At 35.5% G+C, this 27,905-nt stretch overlaps 1 protein-coding gene across 1 annotated transcript in view; it reads left to right on the forward strand.

The window, feature by feature from the left end:
* anos1b (anosmin 1b) overlaps positions 1-27,905 on the forward strand; it is a 43,962-nt gene that overhangs the window by 10,392 nt on the left and 5,665 nt on the right. Inside the window, exons 2-8 of the mRNA XM_044129988.1 lie at positions 4,077-4,124; positions 15,239-15,301; positions 15,914-16,121; positions 16,728-16,912; positions 18,583-18,712; positions 24,477-24,570; positions 25,008-25,239. Of these exons, the coding sequence (XP_043985923.1) occupies positions 4,077-4,124; positions 15,239-15,301; positions 15,914-16,121; positions 16,728-16,912; positions 18,583-18,712; positions 24,477-24,570; positions 25,008-25,239 (960 nt within the window). The remainder of the gene's footprint in view (positions 1-4,076; positions 4,125-15,238; positions 15,302-15,913; positions 16,122-16,727; positions 16,913-18,582; positions 18,713-24,476; positions 24,571-25,007; positions 25,240-27,905) is intronic.

Consider the following 27,905-nt stretch of genomic DNA (forward strand, 5'->3'; position numbering starts at 1 on the left):
GGTCTATGAATGGGACATCTCCAGAGAAGGAAGCTCACATATAGCTTAACCATTGACTTGTTATTATAATATAGCAGAATAACAAAAATATTTATTGTATTCTGTTTCACTACCATTAGCCTCTATTTATTACTGCCATAACTAATATTTATTGTATATTTGTTTTCTTAGCCACCCTCTTCCCAATCTTCCTTTTCTGTTGCCCCCAGACTTTTTCCAACATGTGCAGCTGTTTTGTCACAGACGGATGAGCAGCTTAAAACCTTGCTTTGACCACTGTCTTATAGCAAGAAGGCAGAAATATGCATTCATCACAAGTCAATTTCATGGTACACATTTGCTGTCAGAAACAATTAGAATAGTTTAGATAGATCTAACTGCACATCTATTTGTTCAGGTTGAGGCTTGGTTACTGATACTGAATTTGTGAATGGCAAGAAAACAAAGAAAGGAAAGAGAGCGTGAAAAGAATAAGAATGATGAAGATTTTAGTCCAGCAGCTTTAGGCATGTTCTGTGAAAATCTGGAGATGTTTAGTAACCTTTTAAAAAGTCCTTACTTGTTTTTTTTCCTGCACCCCTCCCAACTGATCAGTGCAATCACCATCAAGTCCTTCCTTGTCATTTTTGATAGATTTGACAGAAATGTGGGAAGTTAGACGGTCCAAATAAAATACAGGAGTGACAGAGTGACCAAAAGAGAATATTCTGGATGAGAAGCAATGGGAGAGAGTTTAGCGAATGTGTTCCATGCGTTTGTGTAACTCAGATTTTGTTACTGCTGGTTCTCCATCCATCTCCTAGTTGATGAATGGTCGTCCCACCCTGGTCAGGGACCTTAGACCGAAACAGAACAGAATGATACAGCAAAGATAACAGTAGTTTTGGAGAAATATTGGGCTCTCTCTTCATGAGAGGAAATAGGTTTATGACAAACATGTTTTACAGTCCGTTAGAGAAGTCCAGCCTCCATCCACTTAAGAAATTATGATTGCTATGTCCTGGAAGATGGAGACTCTATAGCTTCTTGACTCTAGGTCTCTGCCATTAAATCGCTTTCCAGAGATAATCAAGCATTGTTGGAGGACTGTTAGTTTACACACACCAGAGTTCAAGTGATATATTAATTTTGATTTACATTAGATTATTTTCTCTACCAGTTTACTTTGAAGATTAAATATTCTGATTGCATAAACATGTCATGGGTTGTGCCTCTGTACTTATTTTGGCACCTGTCAATAAAGCTTGCCTATTTGGCAGGTAGAAGTATAATGGAAAAAAATAGCTTCTGAAATATTTTTTAGACTGCTGGGTCAAAGGCCAGGTTTTTTCAGAACGTAAATATTTACAGCAAAATTAATGTATGAATCTGGTCTGGCGGTGTACATAATTAACTAAGCATGAAAATACCTCAAAATCAGGACCAGCATGTAAGAATAATTGGAGTCAGAGAGTCTCTTGTGGAAATGGCAACAAGGTTTTTCCTGGATTTTTAATGCACAATGGCGATTAAGATGAATATATTCCAAGGCATGCCAGCATGGAGTTGTGCAAAAGTTTAGAACTGTATTTAAAGAAGAAGTGGAACTCAGCATTTCAAAGCCATAGCAGGCAAAGCCAGAGGTCGGTTACAAGGCGTCAGATGCAAAATCAAATTTCTTTTAAGTTATTTTTAATATATACACAGCATTTTCATAACAGTTGAACATAGTTACTTTATGGAACCATAAAATGAGGCTATGTGCATGGAAAATAATATTCCTCTGCATGCTCAAAAATGTTAGTGACATCATTTAGCGCTATGCAGCTCTGCACAGTATTGCAGCAGACAATTGAGTTTGAATTGGTGTTCTGCAGTATGAAGAGCTGATAACATTTGGAAGTGGTTTAATAATTTTTTCTTGTTACACTACGACTTTGAAGTCGGAGAGAAACTTTGTTGTTTTTGCTGTTTTTAAATTAAAGCCAAAGAACATGCAACTCCTTCCAGAAAGTCTTCAGGACCTTCTTGCAAAGCAAATGTGCTACCAACTGCATCACTGTGCTGCCATAATTATAATTATAAAGCCAGTAATCTTAAATTTAAATACATCTTCGAAACCTATTGAGTCATTCTGTAATTCTCTAAATATCTGAAAACCTTGACCAAGTTAGTCACTTTAACTGAATTAAGTTTTAAAAAACTATGTATGTGTTAAATACTGATGGTTAAAGTCTTAATTCACCATGTTATAAAAACCCTTAATGCCTAGTCTGAATCTTTTCACCTTAGTGCTGATCCCCTGGCAATTATCCCTTAATCACCCTAATCATATAGTGAGCACAAAGGCCAATTAAAGAGAAAAACACTGAGTAGGATCTAGGTGGGTGTATCTCTGTGCGAAATAAAAGATTGGTTTAGTCTAAATACAGCTCACTCGGGAGAGGGTTTAAGAGTTGTTAAAGCGGCTTATCCAACACACATGCATAGACACAATTACTGGGGACTCACAAGTCTCAAGGTGCACAGACATGACAACAGGCAGGCATACACACACCTTTTCTAATAGCCGTTTTGTTGTTGCATAGCAGCAAAGTAATTTTGTTGATAAAGAGAGAGCAACAGTAGCACTTTCAACACCGATGAGTGTTTCAACAAAGGAAGTCAAAAGCTGCCCAGCTCTTTGCTTATCCTTTTTATGGCATTATGGGGAAAAATTATACAGGATGTGCATTCATTTAGATGTTATAGTTATTTATTATCACATGTTGCATCGAATGTTGTGCTTTGTTGGGTTTTAAGTTTAGCTCTATTTGAATTGCTTATGCCAATTAGTAATGAACTAATAAGATGGGGCAACACTCTTAATATAGAGAAATAAAAAATATATAAAATAGCAAAAGAGTTCATTTATTGTTTTTCATACCTGCCTGATAAGGCCAAGTGTTTAAGATAATAAAAGATAAAGGCATAAGTTCAGCAGTTGCATCCTCTTTAAAAGGATAATGCTGCACATGTGCATGGAATAAAAACAGACAACTTCTCTTATACAAGAGTTTATTAAGAAAATGAATTGCAGTTCATAATTAAAACATTTTATTCAATCAACTTGTTATTAGCAGCATGCAACTAAGACTACTGCTTATTTCGCTTAGTTTTCTTCTTTCTTGAAACTTGGTTAGAAAGGCCTAATGTTAAAGAATATGGTTGACTGACTTTTTTTTTTCTTCTCCCCTCCAGGGGGTCTTTTGTGGGCTCTAGTGTCCCTTATTTGAAAGTAGGCTGACAGGAAAGGGGGAAAGAGAGGGGGGAAGGCATGTGGTAAATGTCAACGGGTCCGGGAATTGAACCCGCGACGAGGACTCAAGGCCTCCAAACATGGGTCACGCTGTCCCCTATGCCACCACAGCACGCCCCAGGTTGACTGACTTCTAATTAAATCAAAGATTATGTCAAAATATTTTGTGGAACTTTAAATCAAATTTGCGATTTTATATAATCTGTTTTGTGAGATAAACCGTGATAGTCAAATATTTATCTAGGCTCTTTAGTGCATTCAAGTATCTTTAAGGCATTCATTCTTTATGTCACTCAATTATCAGAAATATTGTATTTTTGGACAATTGCTTGTTATCAAAGAAAGGAGAATTCAGAAATTTATATTGGTCTGATGTGATGTGTGATCTTTATTTCTCTTCATGTGGCTTTTATTTTACGTCACAGTCACAGTGGTTAAAGTGTTCATGTTTACTGGAGCTTTTGAGTCACTTCCCACTTGACTTACTGCACATGTAGCTCATGTCTCACCATGTGACGCGATCCAGCCGCCTCAGCAGCCACAACCATAGATCTTCTTTTTTTCACGTAGAGGATAATTAGGTAAACAGCTGAAAGGTGTCTATGTTGCAGGTTTTTCTCTGCTTGTATACTTTTTTTTTCCAACAATCTTTTATGTACGACGTTTTACTTTTGGTCTGCTTACATATGAAATGGAAGTTTCTTATGAATAGGTTCAATGTAGGGAGTGTGTATCAAAGGATTTGTCTGTCTAAATGTTTTCTTTCAAGCCTCTTTTTCCCCCTCTCTGTCTCTTCCAGAATGTCCAAGTTCTGGATTGGTGTGAAAACCACAGACGCTGTGCTCAGGTAAATAAACTTAAGCTGCTATTTACTTTAACTGGTTATTTGGACACCTTAAAAAAATACAGAGTGTCCAAAACACTGGAGAAAAGCAACTGGAAAAGTTGCAGTGAAACATTACAAAGCCCCTTAAAAATACACAATAGTATGTTTCAAACACAGCATTTTAGACTTCTAAAAACTACTGAACACATAAAAATAAACTTTCCATATCACTAAAAAGATGACCTCTTAAAATCTCAGAATTAGTTCGTTCTTACAAATTCACAAATACATCTTACCACAGTTTTTTTTTCTTTTGCCAAACTCAGAAAAATCTTGTTGAATATTAGCAAATTATCGTTTGGATTTCAACTCTTTCTTAAATGTACAACCAAAGTCTGTAAAGTCTTAAAGTCTGTTAATCTTGCTAAATATTGCTTCTACCTTAAAACCTATGTCTTGGTATTTTATAAGTGTAGTTCAAACATTTAATCTTTATAAATCAAGAGTTCAAGTCAAATATAATAATTAAAAACAGCCAACATGTTAAGAAAATTATATTTTTAATAACTGAAATTTGGGATTGAGTTTCCGCTGTAACTGACTTTGCATACAAATATGCTATGAATTACAATTTTAAATAGAGTATCTAGCTTTCTACAAAGTGGCTCTTTGAACTCCCTGCTGAGGTTCAGACATAATCTAAAACCTTTAACCCACATGGAAACACCTGAGTTCTATTTTACTTCTTAAAATATTTTGAAGCTTTGGTACAAATTCAGATGACAGGTCAGTGAAGAAAAATATATAGGCATGCACAGTGAAACCTGCTCTGCATGTATTTCAGTAGTCCGTATACGTATTTATATTTGGGTCAGCTTGGGTTAATGTCAACATCAGCCAACCTCCACCAACAAACCGTCAGGGGATACCGTACTGAGCAAAACATCTGATTTCTACTTTTAACTACACCTACCTCCTGCTGCCTCAAACAAAAAGAGAAATCAGTGCAGCTCTTTTGAGCTTAAACCAACATCTGGTTGTGCCCTAGTTTTCTTATTCTTTCAAACTCAAATCTAGCTGTTTGGACTTAAGCACAAATAAAGTCAATCTCCAACAACACTTTCTCAAACCTTTCTGTCAGAGATCATGACACTGCTCGGACATGTGCACTTTCTTATGTCTCAATTGCAAGATTGTTAATTTTTACTGTCTAACAGTCTGTTGAAAGTGGATACAGCCCAATTTGTAAAAGTCATCCTGGTAGGCCAACCAAAATAAATTATAACAGGAAAGCACACATCCAAGTCCTCAACCATAATTGCTTAGATTAATCAAAAGAATGAAATGTACAACAGAGGGTGTCCAACTGTGTTTAATGCTCTCAGAGTGTATTTGCTTTACTGGGAATGTTGAAGAAGTCTGGAGAATGCTGTTTATTTTTATTAATTATGCTCCTGGAGATGATTGTTTCAAAGAAAAAAAGCTTTATTGTATTTGCCACTTGTTCAGTTAAATGTGCAATAGAAAAAAGGACTATCATGTTGAAAAGAAAGGACACCCACTGTCAATTCTAGAATTTTAACCTATGTGTAAATAAAGTTGTTTAGATTTTGCATTATAACAACCAAAAAACACAGTGTCCTTATTTACTTATTTTCTTAGATGGAAGATCACAAAATCATGCATAATTGTCCAATGGAAAGACAAGAATACTGTTAGTCCACAAATGTAACTTTTATGAAAGAGTGTTACGAAGTGCAACAATGCTCAAAGTATACCTGAAGAAGCTTGCCACACAATCTATGTTTACAATTGCAGGTGCAAGTCTTTGCACATCTAGAGATTGAAATGTTTGGCCCTTTTTGCACAAAACTTAAGGTTCAGCCAGACTAGATAGTGAAAATTGGGCCTGGGCTTTGATTGAATAACTCTAACCCTTGAATAGCCTTTTACCTAAACCACTCGATTCTAGCTCTAGCTAGCTGTATGCTTTCATCCTGCTGGACAGTGAGTCTCTGCCTCAGTCTCAAGCTTTGCTTTTGGATACTCCAAAAGAATTTCTTCCACAATTTTTCTGAATTCAACTCCGTTTCATATTCTTCACGTGCTTTTCTCAGCAGGATCCATTGATCACATACATTCAAACAGAAATGCTTTCTAATGTCTAATGTGTGTTTATCATATCTGTTTTTGATTTAGGGTTTCTAACTTGTATATAGGCTAAGTATATTTTAGCACACACAGTGAACAATAAATAAAGTTTAATGTCCTTTTAAGTTTTATCATGATTCATATTTTTTCAAGATAGATTTAGATTGTCTGATAAGTGCCTCTCCTTTTTGGGCACTTATTTGTGTATCAACAAAATCATGCAAAAATGAAAAACGTTCATATTAGCTCAAAATAACATTCAGTTTCATGTGTGGGTCTGAACTGCATCAGTCCAACCCAATGAAAGAGAAAACAACAGTGTAAAAAGTTGTTGTGTCTTTATAAAGCAACTTTGTAGCTGTAAGCAATCCAGACTGACAAAAGGCAACTTTATTTGAGTCTGGGTCCACTTGCATCGTCTCATAAACTCCTTTGGCCATATACGGTGCTTAAAAGAGTTTGACATTCGAAACTTGTAACAGAACAATGCTGGGAGTCGTAAAGATAGTTTTCCCTCAGCTCCTTTTGGGTTCGTATGAAAACTTGGGGCAGTTTTTCTCACAGAATTTGAGAACATGTAAAATATGCTGAGTGTACCCTGAAGTATTTTTTAGACTTAATTTAACCTGAATTAAATTTTGTAAGTTCTATCTGTTTTTGTGGGAAGCCTTGCAATCTTATGTTGCTGTACTGACACATAGAATATATGTTGAAAAGTATAAAAACACCTTTTTGTATGTGTTTTAACTGCTACAGTAACCTCAATCTCTTGAGTTGCAAATTGATTAACTGTATCTATTTTCTTCTTTTATAGGTAACAATTTTACCTAAATTTTGTTTATTTTTCTGAAAATCGCTGTCTCAGTGCAGGACAGTAACAGCAAAGTAATAGAAAAAGAAGAAGGAATAAACAAAATGACATGACAGATGAACATGAGTGTGAAGCTTTATATTCATATGTTCCTTTGTTTCATCGGTTTCTCTGTATTGTAGACGCACAAACTGAGCAGATGTTGCGCTAACACATCTGGTTTGTGTCACATCATCAGTGTACTGCTTCTCTCACTCTCTGTCTCTCTCTCTCTGTTTCTCTCCTGGGAAAACACATGTGAGCTCACAAAAATGAAACTGCAGCTCTGTTTCAATTCTCCATCCATCCATCTCCTCTGTCTTTTATCTCTTTCTCCTTTTCACTTTACAGATCACACGCACACCCAGAGTGGATTTAGTAATCTTTACCAGGTGTGTAAGACAGCAGGATGTACAACAGCATACAGAGCAGAAGTATTAAGTCACTGAGCATCTCTCTCATGTCATCCTCTCTTTAGCATTTCGTCCTCAAAGCCTATCTAGAAATTTGGTTAAATTTTAATTAGCACAGATATACTTCTTTGTTTTTAGTTTGCAATTTAGTTTGTCTGTACAACTGAAACTGACTGAAGCTGATTTGCATCATATGGCAGCAGAGCTTTGACAGAGGATCATTTTAATATCCAATTTTATTTTGGTTTTCTCATTGTTCTATCCAATTAATACGCTCAAGTTGAAAATCCTTTCCAATTGCACATTATCTTCCTCAGTATATAATGATTTGCATATTTATTCAAAACTATGCAAAAAAAATATACATAGATTTTTGAAGGATTTTTGAAAAGTTTGTTCCAAAGTTTACATTTTCTAAAGCCTGTAGTGCACATTACTGTGTATTATGCAAGTAAATACCATTTTAGTTTTAGAACTCAAAACCTTTAAACAAGAAGTTCCCAGTGTTGGAGTTTAAACCCCCAATTGAGGTTGTGAATATTAAGATGTTCTTCAGAAATTAAACCACACAACAAAAATGATATCCCATCCATATATGTATTTTTAAAATGTTTTTCTTTTTATCCAAGAGAGGCAGTTAATTGCATAATGATGTTGCTAATTGAACATAGTATTTTTCTTACATGTCAGTAAATCTTTTCCATACCTGATTCAAAAACTTTTAAAACTTAAATCCATATTGTGACATGGTATGTGTATTCATGTTGTTCTGGTTCAAATGTTATATTATCAAGTAATTCAATTAATGTAAGTGGCACCTTGAACCAGAGGGCCAAAGTTAAGGTGGACTATACCAAATGTTTATGTCAGTGTCTTTTAACAGCAGTAGATTTTGTAGTTGGGTTTTACATTTAACGTAATTACTCATCTGGATGGACATCAAGCCAAGGGTAAAAATCAACTGTATGGGAATAAATCATATAACTACACACCTGTAAGCTGGCAGAGGAAACTCAGAGGGAGTATTACGATGTACAATGGGTTGTCTATTTCTAAACAACTCTAAAGTAATTTAAAAATGTGTTTATGTTCAAAGGTTGACATTAGTCTATTGAAAAAAAAAATCAGAGAACAAAACATTGAGCATTTTTAAATGGTTGTGTTGTATAATCATTCTATCCTTTAATAATTGAAAAAAATCTAACCAGTTGATACTCATTATATCTCTTGATTGGCACATTGTGACATTTTATTTCTGCGATTGGTTTTTGGATAGTCCTGGTTGTGCTTAAGCACATAAATAAACAGAAAAACCTTTGAGATAAAGTTCAAGAAATTTTCATCAGTTGAAAAAAATATAAACTCTATTTGAAGATAACTCAAAAACAGAAGCTTTTTTAGGTTGTATTCACTTAGCTAGTGGCCGTTTTTAGGGATTGAACACATCTGGTGGCTGTCTTTCTTTTACCCTCCCTCCCTCCTCCCATTTTCCATGGACCTGTTTCACTGTTTGTCTTTCATCTCCCCTCTCCTTTTCAACTGACACTCACTTTTCCATTCACTCCAAACCCACCATCTCTCTCCCCCTACTCCCATTTCCTTTCTTCCCTGTTTCAGATTGTGGCTGTCATCCCTCTGTTGTGGCAGGTGAAGCCATAAAATAGCAGGAGACGTGAGAGGAGGGCCGAGTGCCATGGTGTGATTAATTATAACAGAGATATGCAAGGAGCTCCTGTGCAAATTGTACACACATAGTGGCTCAGATAGTCATTAATCTAGGTCCTGTTGTTTTATGTCTTGCTGTGTTAAACAGTAACATTGTCAACTTTGACCTTAACCGTGTCTACTGAACCTGCTTTCACACACATAACTCATTGTGTTGCATTCAGGTTCAACACTGACTGCTTGTCTCTCAGCACCTCTTCCACAATTGCAGTGTGTTTGATTTTTATTGATTTATTACATACAAGTGATATTTGAGTGTAGAAGGTTTGCACCTCCTTGAAACCACAAATATTTTCAAGTCATATCACCTTCAACTTATCACCTCTTCTGTTTTACAAGTTTTCTTTAGTTTCATCACTGGTTTTTTTTATTTTTTATTTATTTTATTTTATTTTAAAGGAAAACTCAAACCAGATATTTTTTCTGGGATATTTTAGAATTGGAGACTGTGGCATAACTCTTATGCTGCGTTCAAACCAAACATGATTTGGATGTCTGGGGTATCTGGTTTAATTTTTATGTGGAGACGTAATAAAAACACGAGGCATATTCCGTGCGTCTAGAGCTGCACGCTTGAAGTGTTTTGAGTGTTCGACACTCATCAAGGGCACTCAACACTGCCGACATATCTGATGCAAAAGTCACTGGATTTGGAAAATCTGAATTTTTCCAGCTGGATGCAGAGCGTCAATCAATCAGAGAGACTCCGCTACGTGACATAGATGGCTGTATGTAGTTGGTGTCCTGCCAAGAGATGTAGGAACCGGTGCGAGTTAACAGGTCATCACATTTGGCTGAAAACGACCCTTGTGAGCACGCAGCTGGGTTGTGAACGTCAGTAAATAACTGAAAGCAAGTCATATACTCTCAATATTTCATTTAGTATTGTACGAAGAGAACAGGAGAGGCGAAATAAGCTAAAAGTCATGAGGCTCTTCCCACCGGGCGACATTTGATGTGTGTCTAGAGCAAAATGTCAAGCATCTGACTTGAGGCCTTGGACCTTTTTTTGATCTGTACACAGCATTAGCATCATTCATTAGTTTAGTCTGTACAAGTATATCCTACAACCACGGGAGCTGTTGTCCATCTCTAGAGGTCAAGAGGTGTTGAGCTTTGGTTTTCTTCTGGATATACTCTTTAGGCCTTGTCAAATACTTTTCAATTCTGTATTTATTAGTGCCAACAAGGGGTTTGTTCAATTAGTTTCTTATTTTATTCCTTGTACACTTTGATTAATTTTTTTAGATTTCTGTCAGGTTGTCTCAGTTGGTTTGAAGATCCTTTTAGATTTTGTTCAACTTCTCCTGTGCAAATTAGCCTCCTTCACTCAGGTTCCCCTGCCTGCATTCTGCCTCAGCTGTAACTCAACTACCTCTAATTAGATCACCTGCTTCTTTGTTTTTCTCTGCCCTCCTTCTGGATTTAAGCACCTGGAATTTATTATTGTTATTGGATCCTTCTGTTATTTTGCTGCTTTGCCTAATATTCTATCAGTTTGCTTCCACACTCCATTTCCAGCCTTTTGCTTTTGCAAATGATTTATTTTTATTACATTTCTCAAAATTTTTTTCCACCAAAGGTTTGTTTAACTCACAACATAACAGGTTCTGGTTTATGACCCTCTGGTAATATTTGTCTTAGGTTAATTACAAAAAAGACATGGATTACTAACATCAGAGAAACATGCAAGTTGATCTCAAATGCATCAAAATTTTTTACAACTCTTGGCCCAACATTTTGTAAACTGTCCTTAACTTTGGGGTCTGCTAGATCCCATCTCTGCAGAATTGTTCTTTGTGGTGCAGGGTCACATGCCAACAACTAATTAGCAAAAATTATTTAACTTTACTAAATCTGTGAAAAGATTTGTTTAGGAATACATTGTCATCTACCTTAAACATTACATTTAAACTGATGTGACTGAACATGAAAAAAGACAAAACATAACTGAATTGTCTACTTGCATTGTCTTAAAAAATAAGCAAATGTCTTTTTAACCTGAATTGTTTGTGCCATATCTGTCAGACTGCAGCAAGGGTCGAAAAATAGCATCAATGCCTTTTTCTCTCTGGGAATATGAGAATTGTGCAATGTCTGATATGGTGGATTATGTTTCTCTTGTGAAATACTGTTTTGATCTTCTGCAAAGTCAACCAAGTCTAAAGCAACTTTTCCCCTGGGAGTCATAAAATGTATCACATTGCTTGGTTTAGAAAGCGGAGAGAGAAAAAGAGGACATGATGGATACTGAGTCAGTTTATTGTTACTGCACTATTGATTATTTCCTGATAAGATCTTTTTGTTCTGTATTGGGTTGAGTTTTTTGTTTTGTGCTTGGCTCTATCAGAAAAGCACCTCCATGACCAAAGTTGAGGTCAAAATAAAAATCAAAAGAAATGAATGGATAGAAATTCATACCACATACATTTCATGTATGAAAATACAACAAGCTATGCTAAATGTAAATGCTGGTGTGATGTTTGGCCATGTTGAAGAGGTGGTTTTTAGGAAGATCTAATTTTCAAATTGAAACTATACAAATGTAAATTCTAAATAAAAGTTTCAATTTAAATTTAAAAAATAGTCACAAAAGCACAATGAGATAATATTCTGCCTGCTAAAAGACAGAATATTATCTCATACATAAGAAAATACAGTTTTCTTATGTATTTTGCTTAATGATTGATAGCAGTAAACTTTGACATCCGTTACACTCCAAAAATCCATTTCTTGTTCCTGTATATTTTTTGCCTTCATTAGTTTGGATCAATAGTTCTCGAGACTCTTTTCATCTCTTTTTAACATTTCATAAACTGAAGAGACAAACCAGTGTTTTAACATTTAACAGATAACTTTGCAGAGAGCAATATTTTAAAACTGTTAATAATGTTATACAATTAGGACTTTTTGTTTCCCATTTGCTTTTAACAAATATGAAGAAAAAATTAGTTTGAGCTGCAGAAAAAATATTGTAGCACTACCAAAGTATTATCTTTCTTTTTAGATATAGAGTAATTAATCTATCAGAACTTTGATGGATTGCTAACTGTTTATGTGCTCTAGATAGTTTTTCTTTTTTACTTACATTTTTAGCTTGCAGCTATCGAGGACTGCCTCCTGTCGGGTGACTTCATCTGTGCCACAGAGGTGAATTATGGAGTAAAATTGATTGATTTCCTCCACTGCCCAGTGTGACAGTCTCTGTAGTGTGTCATAGAGGTTATGAGATAGTCAGCAACCCAGGAGTCAGCAGACCTGCTGACAAAACTCCTGAATAACTTCTCATACAGCAGACAAGGTTGGGTGGTGTAGAAGGTAGAAGAATGAAAGGACATGGTCCTCACATTACCACATCTGTTATCCAGGTGAGACTGGAAACAATGCAGCAGAATCCACGTGAGACACATCTACCCCCACAGGGAGATGGCAACCAAACTTTAGAGGTCAGGAGCAGCACCTGCAGTCTTAGGTAGACCAGAACTGACTTATATTATACAGTAATATGAGTTGAATGCAAAGTTTGTGAGCCTGATTGGTTTATTAAGTATTCAAAGTATCCTAAGTTTATTTAATTTAGTGAAGTTAGACTTAAGATCTTAATAGAATCAGAATGTAATTTCTATTTATCCAGACTCCATATTTTCTGATAGCTATAGAGAAAATGAATCGAGTTAGATATGTAATAATATATTTTACACTTAATCTTTTGTGTAAAAATCCAACATATTTATGAACTTCTTCAAATATCATGTTACAACCAAAACATAGAACATATTTTACTATTAAAAGTTTTTCAGGGAACATTTCTATGACAATGCATTATGGCCATTGTAAACAAAAAATAAATAAATAAATCACCCTAAGTAAATTTCCCAGAAAAAAATCTTGGAAGTTTCTTTGTGTTTTCTAAAGAATTTCTGAGAATAATCAAAAAATCTTTGAGTTTTGTTGTCAGAAAAATGGAAAGAGTCTGGAGCTGCATAAGTACCAAGACAATGGAAAGGTAATGGTGAGGTCAATGCATATAGGTGAAACATAATTATAAACTATGAGGTACTTATTTCTTCAGCATTCGTGCTGAACTTCTTGTTGGTATTTCCTACAAATACAGTAGATACTGCAACCTCTGAATAGTAGACTCTATGGTGAGGTGTTGAAGCGGTACCCTAATTTTTCAAAATGGTAAAAACCAAGCACATATGCCTTCAATGACTTTGCTTAGAAGATTGTGTGAGAACCTTTGATCCTCATGATTTCATTCTGAATATTTACCACCACAAGAGTCTGGATGAGACCGTTTTAAGCAGCCCTGCCTCGATGAATTTGTTAAGTTTACCCACATAGATGAACAAAGAGGAAGTTTTTCTATCATTTGTTAAATCATGTTTCTTCTTCTGGAGTCGGTGGGAGGGAATGGACTGGAAAGATGATTGAAGCCAGGCGCAGCAGGAAGCTGAGGGAGACAGACAGGCATGGAGAGAAAGGAGGCGGGGGAGAAAAGGTTCAGGGTGAAACCGCAGTTTTTATATGCTGTCTGGTTTTAATTTGGTGAGAGACATCACTCACCAGTTCACTGAGGTGGCAAACCAGATGAGTATGCTTTGGGAGAGTATTTCGCTGGCTTATACTATAAGATCTGCTGCTGGAAATCTTCTAACTGCATGATACTTTATTCATTCTCATCATTAGGCCCTTTCTTCTCTTTATTTCTTTATTCTTTTCCTGTTTTGGATAAATTGTTCTGGGAAATGCTTGTGTTCATTTTCCAGAACAGAACTGAACAGTTGTTAATTTATACATTTTGTTATTGCTGCCAATTTGATCAGTCAGCTGGAATCAATCTTGATTGTGCCTTGCAAAAGTGTTCATACTCTTTGAACTTTTTCAGATTTTCTTTCATAACGATCACAAACTTGAATGGTTTCTACTGGGATTTTAGACAATTAAAATATCTGTAATGCTTGGAATGGATGCTTGCTCAGCCTCTTTTAATCCATACCTACACAGAATCAAGTTCAAACTCCTAAAGCCACCTAATTATTGAATGGACTTCACTTGTTTTTGGCACAAGGATGCAAAACTAAACTTTCTCCATTTGGACATTTCCTCTACATAAACATAGTGCAAATGAAACAATGGAACCAATAATTTAAAATCAATCAAATGTATAAACCTTGATTTATCGCCCTTTTGCCTAAATTTTAAAACTATTTACACGTATAACCTCTTTAGATTCTTTTTCAATATATAATTGTAAAGTGATTAGGTGCAATAAGTTCACATATTTTAAGGTTCATAAAGTAAAGACAATAGAATATTATCACATTTGTTTTGTAATAATAAGTCTAAACATTGATAGATTAATGAGTAGAAAAAGAAATATAGATCTCATCAATTTGATTCTTTAAGATAATCCAACCAAATCTCCATTGGATCTACACTTTCCACTTTTATAAGTTTCAGAACATAATAAACTCTAATTAATTTCAGAAATTAAAAAATAATCTTTGAATTTTCTCAATTAAAGTGTGCAAAAAACAAAAGATAAAAGTTATGTTATTAGGATTTCACTACCTATTAAAAATATCTGTGGTTTGTTAAACATGATACAGTATAATAAATCAGTTTATACTGCATTAAAATGGTTTACTCTTTCATCTTAATAAATCCAACATGACTGCAGCTGATTTAAAACGCATCGCCCTAAGGTCGCCGTGGAGCTGCCTTCATCACCCGTCTCATGACCAATATGAATCATAGTTTAATCAAACTCACAGACCAGTGAGTGAGACTCAATCTAGGTTTGTTCAATTTACTCTTGTATAGGCGATACATAATAACTTCATAATTATTCACTGCTTTTGTTTGTCTGTTACAAAAGAATCAAATTAAGTACAATTATTAATGTATGGGGTTTCTATTTGACAAAATGTGAAAAGTTCAAGTTGTGTCAAACTTTATTGTCCCATACTGTTTTTTGTTTTTATTTACAGTGCCTTCAGCCATGCAAAGAATTATGGGAAACCAGGAAGCTGTTCTCTCCAAAGTCATGTGAGGTAAGTCACTGCAACTTTGGTGGCATTGTCTCTCTTGTAAAAAAAAAAAAAAAAAGAAGAAAGAAACATGCATTTCTTGCCAAACTGAAGATGTTTTTATAGTGGGAACCTGGACGTATAAACTTCCTTGTGTGTTTGTGTCACAAATCTAAGGAGCTTCTCCAAACATACAGAAGAGTGTGCAACTGTTTCCCTAGTATTTTGCATGTGTGTGTGTGGCCCTAAATGATTATTTGTAGAGCCAGTTGCTGCGGTTTTCAGATAGATTAGTTTTTCATCACAATAGCTGAAGCGTGTTACTGACTGGCTGGCTGGTTAGGACCACAGGGTAATTCAGAGCCATTAGGTAAAGCTTGTGTTTACATCTGGCTAAACTGCAGACATCTGAGCAGACACGGAGATACACACACAAATATACACGCACTCACACTTTTGCTTTTAAAGGGGAAATGTGAGCGATAAATTTCAGAATCATAGCATGAAAAACATTTACCTTGCCTGTGTAATATTTTGTGTGTGTATTCTGAGATACTGCATATTCTAACCACAATGTGTGTGAACTTTGGTCATAATAATAACCATAATACCTCCTGGGTTGCATCTTTCTTCCAGAAACAGACAGAGTGTGTGACAAGCAGAGAGTTTCTGGCATCTTTGAGATCGTCCCGGCAGGGAGACTGCCCCCCGCCTCAGCGAGCCACAGGATTTGCTGCAGCTTGTGTCGAGAGCTGCTCATTAGACCACGACTGTCCGTCCTCCAGAAAGTGCTGCTTTAATGGCTGCGGACACACTTGTCAAGCTCCAGCCAATTTATACAAAGGTAAATATAAATCCTTCCAGTTCCCTGTTGTAAGAACTTTGGGGTGTTTATTTTAGGATTTACAGCTACTTCTCCATCTTTTTAGATTTATTCTTATCACTCTTATTTTTCTCTTTTTTTATTTATTCAATCTTTATCTGACTGGGAAGAAAAAGCCTGTTCAAAGTACGGCTGACTTCCATCCAAATACCCAAATATTTTTAGGATGAGACTCAGATTAACACACAGAGGCAGAGCTGCCTGAAGTGTGGTTAGAGTTTGACTGTTGCAACTTTAGAAAAAAAAACCCTACTTGAATAACTTCTCTATTTCTAAATTTACAGTTATAAAAATGTGTTGGTTGTGAAGTGTTTCTGAAATAAGTATTATGTAGTTGAATTGCATAATACATTATAATTACATATTTCATGTCTCAACAACTGTCCACAATCAACAGGATGTTACAAAATCCTTTTTGTTTTTGTCAAGATATAGCTTATTTTAAGATATAGCTTGACAAAAATCAAAACTACTTTCTTTCCCTGGTGTTTTAATAGTTTTGACCAAAATAAAATAAGGATTAGCAAACTCTTACAATATTTTCTTTATTTTATCTTTTTGTTGCAGGTGTTCCCTTGAAACCTCGCAGAGAGATGAAATTTGTGGAGGATCCGCAGGGTCATGTGAAGGTGGCGTGGGTCTCAAAGTTCAATGTCAGCATGGAGCCTGTTATTTACATGCTTCAGTCCCGCTGGAACATCGGCATTCACCCTAGTGAGGACCACGCCTCTCCATGGGCGACTGTTGTCATGGTGAGTAATGAACAAAGCAGCTTAATACTACATCTCTACTAAAGCTGTTATTTGGTGAAATGATACTACAGAGAGAATAAGTAGAGAAGTGATGAATGGCACGTAATTTGTGCTTTAGAGACATAAATATTTGAACTATAACAAACTGTCTCTAATTAATGAGGGTCATTGGTGGGGAGTTTAATAATATAAGTGAGCTGAGAGCCGCAAAAATGTGTCTCCCAGCTCTCATTCTCAGCATTAAAAATGGTTCCTGTGCCTTTAACTGTGGAGCAACACACCACAGCATTTCTAACATATCTTTACCTCGTAACTCTCAATTTGCCTGAAATGATGAAACATCCCAGCTATGGAGATGGATGCTAGAGTCTGTTTCCACCTCATCAGTCTGCTGCCTTGCTGTCTAAACCTCTCTGCCCCAGCCAGTCTTTCCCACTCTGCCAGGGTAAACCCGTGTGTGTGTGTGTGCGTGTGTGTATGTATGTGTGTCAATGACTGTGTGTGTGAACTGCACTTTTGTGTGTGTGTCTGGGTGAGGTTAGGTAAATAAGCAGAACTTAAAAGGGAACCACAGGCAGCCGCAGTCTTTCCACCGGCTGATTCTGAATGACTGAATGCTCATTATGGACTTAAATAGATGACAGCGCGTGTCAGTGTGTGTGTGCGATGGAGTGTGGATGAGCAGCTTTTAACTGTCATTACATTCAAACTGTCAGAGAACATGTGAGTCTGGGGCAGTTTTTGCCATACTTTAACCAGATGGTTTAATTTATATTTTAAGACATTCTGGGAGCGTTTATCTGAATTTTTGCCCCAGTTTAATATATTTCTGCCAGTGCAGGACAACTTAATCCGCTCTGTAAACGAGCCATAGAGTAAAACTTGCAGTAATGAATTTTATGTTTCAGTGCAAGGAAACTGTATTTAGAGATGTGTTGACCTGGGCAACACAATTGCTGAATTTTACTTAAGGTCTTTTTTTCTCTGAAATAAAATTATTAGGGAAAAATAGCTTTTCTTTGAAGTGAAGTCATTTTAATGGGTTGTCAGTGAAAGTGCTGGAGTGGTTCACTTCAAAGGTGTATAGTTTTGTTCATGCCCTGTCCCCAATTATTGCTACACACTGTTGGCCAGCTGGCTGAAAAAAAATGCTCATGAACCTTTACGCTTTACGTTTACAAGATTGACTTGTTTGTTAAAACACATTAAAAACAAATATGATCAGTTTTCCAAATAGTCATGTGTTATTAATTTTAAACTATCTAAATTAATGTGTTGTTCAGTCAATGAATCATATTTATGGCCATTAATTGTGTGCTCTATAACCTGGTTGTCATAAAAGGATCCAACCAGTAGAGGGACAGTAATGCATGCAGCATTTCATATTGATTCTGTGAGGTCAAAATGACCCTCCTAATCAGTTCTAGTTATGCAAGTCCGAACTTCTATATTTTATGTTACAGACACAAAAGAATTGAAGAGGAAATAATGAAAACTCTTCAGAGTCAAATTGTCTCATGTTAAAACCTTAGCCCACCTTTATACCAGTTACTAGCCTATGCCTACTACTATGTAATAACAATAACAGATGTGATAAATAATCTGAAAAGTTAAATTGCTGCTCTAAACTGGATTGTCTGAGCAGTTTTCTTCATGTGATGTGATTTCAGACCCTGTCTGAGGATGTGATTTTATCCGATCTGAGGCCTCAGCGCTGGTATCAATTCAGGGTTGCAGCCATCAACAGCCACGGCAGCAGAGGCTTCACCACACCCAGCAAGCACTACATCTCCAGTAAAGGTAATAAAACAAACTCAAAACATAGTTATTCCCTTTTGAGAGCCGTTGTATGTGTCCCACTCTCAGTGATGAATCCTGAAGGTTTTCCTTCTCCTGCCAGTAAATTTCAATATCCTGTCACGAGATGCAGAATGCAAACACTTATGTTCAATTTGTGTCACTTTATGAGAGAGATTAAATCTCCCTTTGGACCTGTAGAAAACTCAGTAACACTTCCACTCCCCTCCTTTTCTGCTCTTTTCTCATTTTCACGCACAGTTAACGCGTAAGGTATACGCTGTTTGATGGTAAAATACCATCAGACAGTCCATAAAACACAGGCAGAAAGCTGACATCTTCATATGTGGCTCTTTGCACGTTAAAAAAAGTCACACACTGATGTCCTCCTTCAGTTGGTTCATTTCCAGAGAGAAATTGTAGGTCATTCTTCTAATGCTCAGCTGTCTTCAATCATAATGGTGTCAGGCCAGGATTGGCTCATGGTTTGAATCCCCTGCCAGCACTAAATAGAGCATGTTTAAAACAAAATACTGGCTATCATGTTGAAAATAGCTCAGCAAACTGGTCCCTTATCAGTTGAAATATAATCAGAAATTATGCAGAGGTGTTTGAGAGCACTGAGGAGAAATTTCCCGCACTCCATTCAACTTGAGGCTAATCTTTGGTCCTCAAAAAAAGAAAAACTTCCCAAAAACTTACCAGTCAGCTTGCTTTACTTAAAGGGCTGTAATGCGCATTGCTTAGATGTGTGAGGTCATCTCCTCTGTGAGTCGTGAGAGTTTTACATAGGTGTTCTCAATGTATAATATCATTTAAGGCCAATGGCAAACTCCCTGGAGTTCACATTTGTTTTTATTAGAAGTTTATGCATGAGACTTTTGGTATGGAAAATTTTCAAAGGCTGACTTACCTTTGCAGGAGATGAGTCTCTCAACCTGAACAGAGAAGCATTTAAGCCTCATATTTTAAAGGCACAATGCAATAGTATGCTTTTTCAGTACTAAATACACATTAACCACAAAAATACCATAATGGGATATGGATTTCACTGCAGAAGTTTCAAATATAGAAAGTTAAGAAAAACAGCCCAATGAGAATAAAAGCTGATTGTCATTTGTGTGTAATTGGTTGATGACATTACAACAGGCTTAAAACACTTGCACTGATAAATTTAATTCAATTAAGTTTATTTATGTAGTTCTGATTCACAACAAATAATTTAAGACAATTAAAATCAATTATATCAGCAGTTCAATTTATTGTATTATAATGTAAAATGTTTACTATCTAAGAAAATCCAGCCGATTACATTGAGTCACTGATTTTTGCAGCAATCACTCACTCTAAACGAGCATTTAACAACACTGGGCAGTTAATAGGTGCCGGCTTTGCAGCAATCCCTCAAAGTGAAAATGAAAACTCCCTTTGCACTTCATTTCAGCCAGCTTACACACTTATATGCTCTGTACTTATAATTATTGGCTCAAGTACTGGCAAAAGGAAAATACATTTCCATAGATTTTCAAAGTGATAGAGATCTACCAATAAATTATCCAGAGATCAGAAATTGGCAAGGTTCTCTTTATTGATGATCAATGATCAGCAGATCAAGTACTGAAAAGTCTAGGCTTATTTTTTTCCTTTTCATTAAATGCATCAAAGCTAATAATTTTCACAGTGTCTAAAAACTATGACAATGGTTTGAGACATATGCTTGATATTACTGGACTCGATGAGGTTATAATGTAATTTCTCCAATTTTTGTTCTGTATTTGTAGGTTCCAAACTAATGAAGCCATGAGCTTGACACTCTCCACATTTCCCCTTGCTATGCACTTGATGACAAAAAAAATCAAGACTCTATCCTCTTGATAAGGTTCAACTTTTTACTTCAAAATAGAAACCATACAGACATAAATTATCTCCAAAAACAATTCAGAGTAAAAGAATAATGTGAATGAGGTCAAAATACTGTGGCTCCATTCCAACTGCACGACTCACTCCTGTATCACCACACCCAAACCTCATTAGCTGTCTACTAAGGAACTACATAATTACCAGTGAGTATAATTACTTAGTATAGTGTCTTATATTACAAATCATCATTCATAAGTTTTTAACTTAATTGTAAGTGTATATGTTCTAACCTGTAAATCGTCATTTTTCATCCTAATAAACTTAAACCACCAAAGAGAATATGAACTTAATTTTCCTGAACTTTAAATTCAGGCTTCTGCAATGTCTATGCATGTTTTTACATGCAAGTACACACAGAGCACATGAATCTTAGCAGCAAAAATATACTAACAAGAAAAGCTAACAAGGTTGGATTAAATTACTAAATCATAATCCAATTTATGCACTTTGTGAATTAATTTGAATGAGCACATGAAACTTGAGCATCTAATTATACAAATACAAGACAGCTTCTAGACACTTTTTTTTGTCACTAACTATATGTAAGATCTAATATTTAATTTCATAAGAAGAATTTGTACCAGAGTCTGATTTGCTACAAAGTCTGACCTTCAATTCTTGTTTCATTTATATAAAGTAAACTGATTATTGCAGTTTTGAATACAATATGCCTTCTTAAAATCTCTAGCTGGTACTTTGTTGTGATCAAATATTTTCAGCAGAGTAACTTTAATTCATGATTTACATAGTGAGATGTTTCCTTTAATTTTTGAAGTTGCTAGAAAAAATAATTTGAGTTTATCCTTCCACTGTAGTTGTTAGCATCCAGGACGGACAACCTCAGTACACAAGGTGTCCACTTCACTGCTTTGACATAATCTGCTCCAGGCTACCACATTTTAATAGCTCCATTCCAAACATGTCTGATCTATTTTTACAAAACTTCTGATAAAACTTGTACATCTGGTTTACATTTAAATGACTTGGGTTTAAACAAACCCTCAGGCTAAAATATTAAGTTACTTAATTTTCTCTAAAATTATTTGTACATATTTTGGAGTCATGAATGCCACTTGCATTTCATAAGAGATAAACATGTAATTCACATGCTTTAAAAAAAAAAAAAACAAAAGAAAGAAACTGCAGATATGCACTCATCTTGCTTTTGCCAACCAAATTCTGTCATCCAGTTTTTGTAGTCTATGCATCCTGGTCACTAGTCAGATTTTAGCTGATTCTAATTTCTATTTCATAAATATAGTATAAAAACAACATATTTTTTCAATTCTTCTTGCTGCATGTGATCAGTAATTAGTTATATCACAAACAGAAACCATTTTATTTCATAAGTGACACAAACAAAGGAGTTGACATTTTCATTTTTGCAGCATCTTATATTAAAGCTTAGCCTTAATAAAGGCAAAGGTAAAGATAATTTTATTTATATAGCACATTTTCAGCAACAAGGAAATGCAAAGTGCTTTACGGGAATTAAAAGGAAATACAAACAAAATAGCAAGCAAAAAGAAAAGAAAAAAAAGAAAAAACCTAATAATGTTGATCCAAAGTAAATAAACTAGAGACTCCAATTCAGGGTTGATAGATAATATAAGTAGGTGTCCTCTAGTGTAATTCATTATCTGGTTTGGAAGGAGTCTAAAAATTACTTGCGAAGGTTGTTTTTCTGGGTTCTAAGTTCTAATCCCTGTTCTGGGTTTCTAAATAAGTGTAAGTAAGTAAGTATCCTCTGGATTTCTGGGTTGCTAGATAAGTATAAGTAAGTATAATACAAGCTAGTTAGTGGAGCCAAAATTACTGAAATAGCAGACTGTGTCTGTATTCACTGGGGAGTCTGGAAATCTTAGTTAGAATTTAGATTTCCAAATCCAGCAAGTTTTATGACTCGAAGGTCATAAAAGACCATAAAATTTTCATCCTCTGTCTCTCTTGCCCTTTCAACTTGAATAAGCGACAGACATATCAGAAAATGCTGTGGCAACTCTCACAAATCTCAGCTTTCTCTGAATTTATTTTAAACACCTCACTCATGCAAAAAATATCTTATTTGACTTCTTTTCACTCAGTAACAGTGTCCAGCTAGAAGAGTGTTATAAGCAAAATCTGGTGATACTTATGGCTGCTTATGTTCAGTGATTGGAAAAAATCCTCAGGTGACTCACAAGTCACTCTAATCAAGCTGAAAATTGACTAGATTTCCTCATGCATCTGTATAAGAAATTGCTTGCCTAGTATCCAACCTTTAATAAAAACATGAACAAATATTGTAGAGTAGAATATGTTTAGATGTACAAGTAAACAGCTGCAGTTAGATTTAGTTAAACATCAAACAAATTTATCAGTATTTCTAATAGTTAATGACTTATATGAGCTCGAATAGAATAGAATAGAATAGAATAGAAGTACTTTATTCATCCCAGCAGGGAAATTACTTTGCAGTTGCAGCATAGAGACAAGACACAGTAACAACTAGCTGTAGATAAATAAAATAAAATATAAAACATAAAATGCTATAAATTGTATAGCATTTTAAATGTAGCTGCATTTTGTTATTCAAGTGTACTTTGAGGTGTACGGTTAAAGGTTAAAAACACACTTAAACATACAAACTATAATCTGATCGCTGTCAGACTCTTGTGTTTCTTGCTGGTTTGTATCATTAGCCAGGGGCTGGAGATCAAGGGTCATATATCAGGAAGCTGGCAGAAATCAGGACAATCGCAGTCCCTCCATTATGATCTGATGCTAACCAAGTGGGAGAGTCTGAGTTTAAAAACCATCTCAGAGTTCATGTTGGTATTTAAGATTAGCAGAATCTGTCAACTTTGATTACAGAATGTCTGGAACAGAAAATGTTTTCTAATACCTTCATTTCTTAAAACAACAGTAAATTAGCTTCAATGAGAAATGAGGAACTCAGGCCTGGGTTTCTGTATAGTTTTGAAAGTTCTGGCACTAAGACACACACACACACACACACACACACATACACATACAATCAGTACAGATCTGTCAGCTCCGACTATGTTGCTCTAACTTTGATCTGTGCATTTGGGTCAGCCCAGCACGGCCCCAGGCCTGTGGGAGGCCTGCTATGGGGATGTAGTCCTAATCAGATACATTTTGTAGTTTTAATGAAATACAGCATCTTGGGCTCTAGGGCTTAATGAGATACAGAGTCAGCATTGGAAGACTGTTGACCCCAGGATTTCATATTCGAGGCAAACATTGTGCAGTGGCAGTTGTTTCTTGTTTTTAAAGCTACCACAAATAACTTGAGGCTTCTCCAGGATCTCTCACCTTTGATGATATAAATTAAATTGACTTTGTTGAATCAGATAAGACTTTTATCCCTTGAGAACGTTTTAGGAAAATATCTTGATCACTGTGCTGCACTGATAAAACTGAGTTATGATGAGACACGTAGTCAAAAGTTTCTTTGTTCGGTTATAAAGATAAAGTATTTTAGAAATCAACATCTTTTACTCTAATACCTAACAAACTACTTGTAACTGTTTTCTGACTTATCAAGATCAACAATACACCTGTTTTATTTGAATAGTATTTTGTCTTGTTTTCCCCATTTGAAACAGTTTCATCTCACACATTTACACAAGCATACATTTAAAAACTACTTCATTCACATTTATTTTACGTCAAATATACATGTCAGTAATTGTGGATTATTGATGGTTTTGCTAAGTATTTCTTAAATTGTGATTTTTTTTTTTTTAGGATGGCCACTAAAAAATCTTGTTTGCTGATGCCAATGAGGATGCTGATATGTTTCTCAAGTTTTCTGTCTTTCTCATTCTGTCTTTGTTTGTAGACCCATCCCCTCCTGAACCTCCAACAAACATCAAAGTTAGCAATCAGACTCTCGAATGGGCAGATTCACACCTAACACCTGAGTTCACAGAAAGGTATGTGAAAATATCGAAAGATCCCAGATTACTGGATAGATTAAAATAGTACTTTTTAAGTAGTGCAGATCAGTCAATCACCCATAAACTGTGTTCAGGAGGAGTAATAGTGCTTGTGTCTGCAAGTAAATTATAGTTCATCTTCGTTCAGTTACACACTCTGGTGTCATTTTTATTTTAATGTTATGAAAAAAAGGTCACACTGAGTTTAGGCCACATCTTGAATCAGCATTTAATAACAGAGGTGATGACTTAAATTGTAGCTTTTACTCAACATGATGTAATGTGTGGCGCCTTTAACATACATGCTAAAAGTAAACACAACCCTAAAACTGTTACTCCCACTTCTACATCCGAGTCCCAGGCAATTCCTGCTGCTTTATTTATCATGAGTTGGTTTCTCTCATGATGTTTGACTTGCAGCTTTCCTTCTGCAGGTTAAGAGGAAGTAGGCCCTCAGTGGCAGTGTTATTACGCTGGGAGCCCCCCAGAGAGGGAGACCTGCCTGTTCACAACTACAGAATTACCTGGATGTCCCGACACTCTCGCACAGCTCATAAACACACAGTTCAAGCAGAACCGCACCCAGAGCACATCAGCAAGCACATGCAATTGGTGCGCTTACAAGAACAGACTAAAAAGGAGAGCAGCAGCGCCCTGACTCATGGGGTAAGAGCATTTACTTAATTACATTATGCTAAAAAAAGAATATTGATTTTTCTACTGATTTCCCCATTAGTATGTTTGGAATATTATGATACACTGAAATAAGAGAATGGAGCTGCAGCTTAAAACAATTACATTTATTTGTTACATGCAGTCAAATTACGTTTGTTCAAATTTACTATGTTTACATTTGTTTAACATGACAACTTAATAAACAACAACCTAATATATGCTTAATTTGATTACTCGTAACAAGTTAACCCAATATATTTAAATTGGATCACCTGTTTTCTTTTTGCAGTATATGCTGTTATTTTAACACAAGTAGTTTCTTCTAAATTAACCCACATAAGTAAAAAAAAAAAAACACTGTTTATACAGGAAATACCTCTATTTTGCTATGTAGAAAAGAGTAATCTTTTATTTTTTTTCCGATTGGTTGCTGAATTGCCTAATGTTCGATTGCCCTGATTAATAAAATGAATCTAATAAAAGAATTGTTCTTATATCCCTCGTACTGTGTGGAGTGCAAAACACACAGGATCTATAGCTTCACCTGAGGAGTTTTACTGGCTCTTTAAATCTATTCAAACACATAGAAATACCTCCTCATACTGCGTTAGTAGACAGCTGCTGTGCAGAGCAATTTCTCTAAACACTTCACATGCATCAAAGTTCTGTGCAGGTGCATTTTTCAAAGTAACAATATTATGACAGTAATGTCAGGATTATAACAGCATCAGTGTCCTCATTGAGCAGCTGCCCTGCACAGGGTGATGGATGGATGATCTTCACACAGGATGTAAATTTAAATAAAGAGAAGTGATGAGGCATCTGGGACAAAACCTGCTCCTGATAATGTTGATTAAAATTAAATTTATTGATATTTTAGCCTTTGGCTGTTTTGCTTGTTTTTCTTTTTGTGAGAAGTACAAAATGCATAAATTACTTTTATATTTTTACCCTGAAAGTTGTTTTATATGTACAGTTCTTTCTTGATTCCATGGCTGTCATAATTAACTTCGGGGACTCTGTTGAAGTTGCTCTGACAACATGCACATCTGTCAGGACAGGCCTTCAATCAGGCCTGACTGCTTTTGACTACAGAGAGACAGGTGAACTTCTTGCACTTGGATTACAAATTTAATTCAGAGCATCTAGAAATGCACTGACTGTGTGCCACTCAATCAAGATGAGGCCAGTAGTGTTGACTATCATTTAAAATGGTCTTTCATTACTATTACAGCTTTAAAATTTAAGATTTGATCTGTGGAAGTGAGAGATGTTTTGAAAATGATTGAAATACTCTTACTTTTATAGCAATTTCCTGTTATAACAGGGATGAGACCCTGATGTAGTTGTTTTGCAAAAAACAAAACAAACAATAAATTAAATATTTCCAAGTGTAAATACAAAGCAGCCCTATTTAAGATACACCTATAACACCTGACTGTCCTGACTGTAGGTGTGATTGTGATGCAATAGGTTTGCAGTGCAGTTCAACCCAGTACCAAAATGCCTTTAATTACCATCAACACACAGCTTTGAGGCAGCTTTAACTGCATGCCATTATTTGTATCAAGAGCACAAATAATGCTCTTGATACAAATAAAAAAAGTAAATATAAAAGAACTAACCCATTATTGAATGACAGAATAATATCATTCAATAATAACATATATTATTATTGAATAATATATTATTATTATTCAATACTAATCTTTAATTGGTCATATTTTTCAAGAAATTGATATTTATTGTTCTTTCCATGGGTACAACAATGGAAAATAATTCAAAGTAACAAAAATAGAAGAGATTCCTCTACTTCATGAGTCTGAATACTTGAATGAGAGGGTGAATATAACATTTCCTCTAAATTTATTCCTATAATATAGAGGTTTCCTGCAGACATGCTTATATGCTCATATGGACCCAGCTGCTCTAAGTAGAAATGGGGATCCCAGACTCTGCCTGGTGGAGCCATTTATCTGCAGTCTGGTCTTCTGTTCTGCATGGCTGGGAAGTCTGGAATTTAAATGCGACCCCCTAACAAGTATTTCCTTCTTACAACAGCATGTAGACACACAAAAACAACAGCATCGCAACAAGTAGGAAACACAAAAACCATCTCTTTCTTGTATAAGATGTGTTGCAAACTTGAAAACATATTTGACATATATATATATTTTGCTTTAATTTTTGGAATTTCTGCAGAACTGGAGGGAGATTTGGTTTTAAATGTTTAATGTTTAAACAGGGGACTTCACATGTAATGGTTACATGTGGCAACGAAAAAAAAAAGTCTGTCTAAGCTTTTAACATATTTCTTGTATAATGTCCATTGAGATTATGGGCTGAAACAGAAATCTTGGCTTTTGTCGCTTAATTTTGCAATTCATGCACATTCACATTTGCAGCTGGACAAGCCATATGTTTTGTCTATCTTGAGCGTAGTGAAATGTTTCTGCGTTTCACTTATTTTCATGCTTCTCTCTCTCTCCCATGTTAACACACACATAAAAACATGCAAACTTGTCCTCAAGCATCTCTTTGTTGTGACTCAATCAGACACGGACAGAAAAATTACGATTAATGACTAAAAGCTTGTTAATTAGCTGTCAGTCAAACACCAAGCTAATACAGAACAGATTTGGCCTGTTGCTCACAAA

The sequence above is a fragment of the Gambusia affinis genome, linkage group LG10 (genome assembly GCF_019740435.1).
Source record: "Gambusia affinis linkage group LG10, SWU_Gaff_1.0, whole genome shotgun sequence".
In the NCBI taxonomy this organism is placed as follows: domain Eukaryota; kingdom Metazoa; phylum Chordata; class Actinopteri; order Cyprinodontiformes; family Poeciliidae; genus Gambusia; species Gambusia affinis.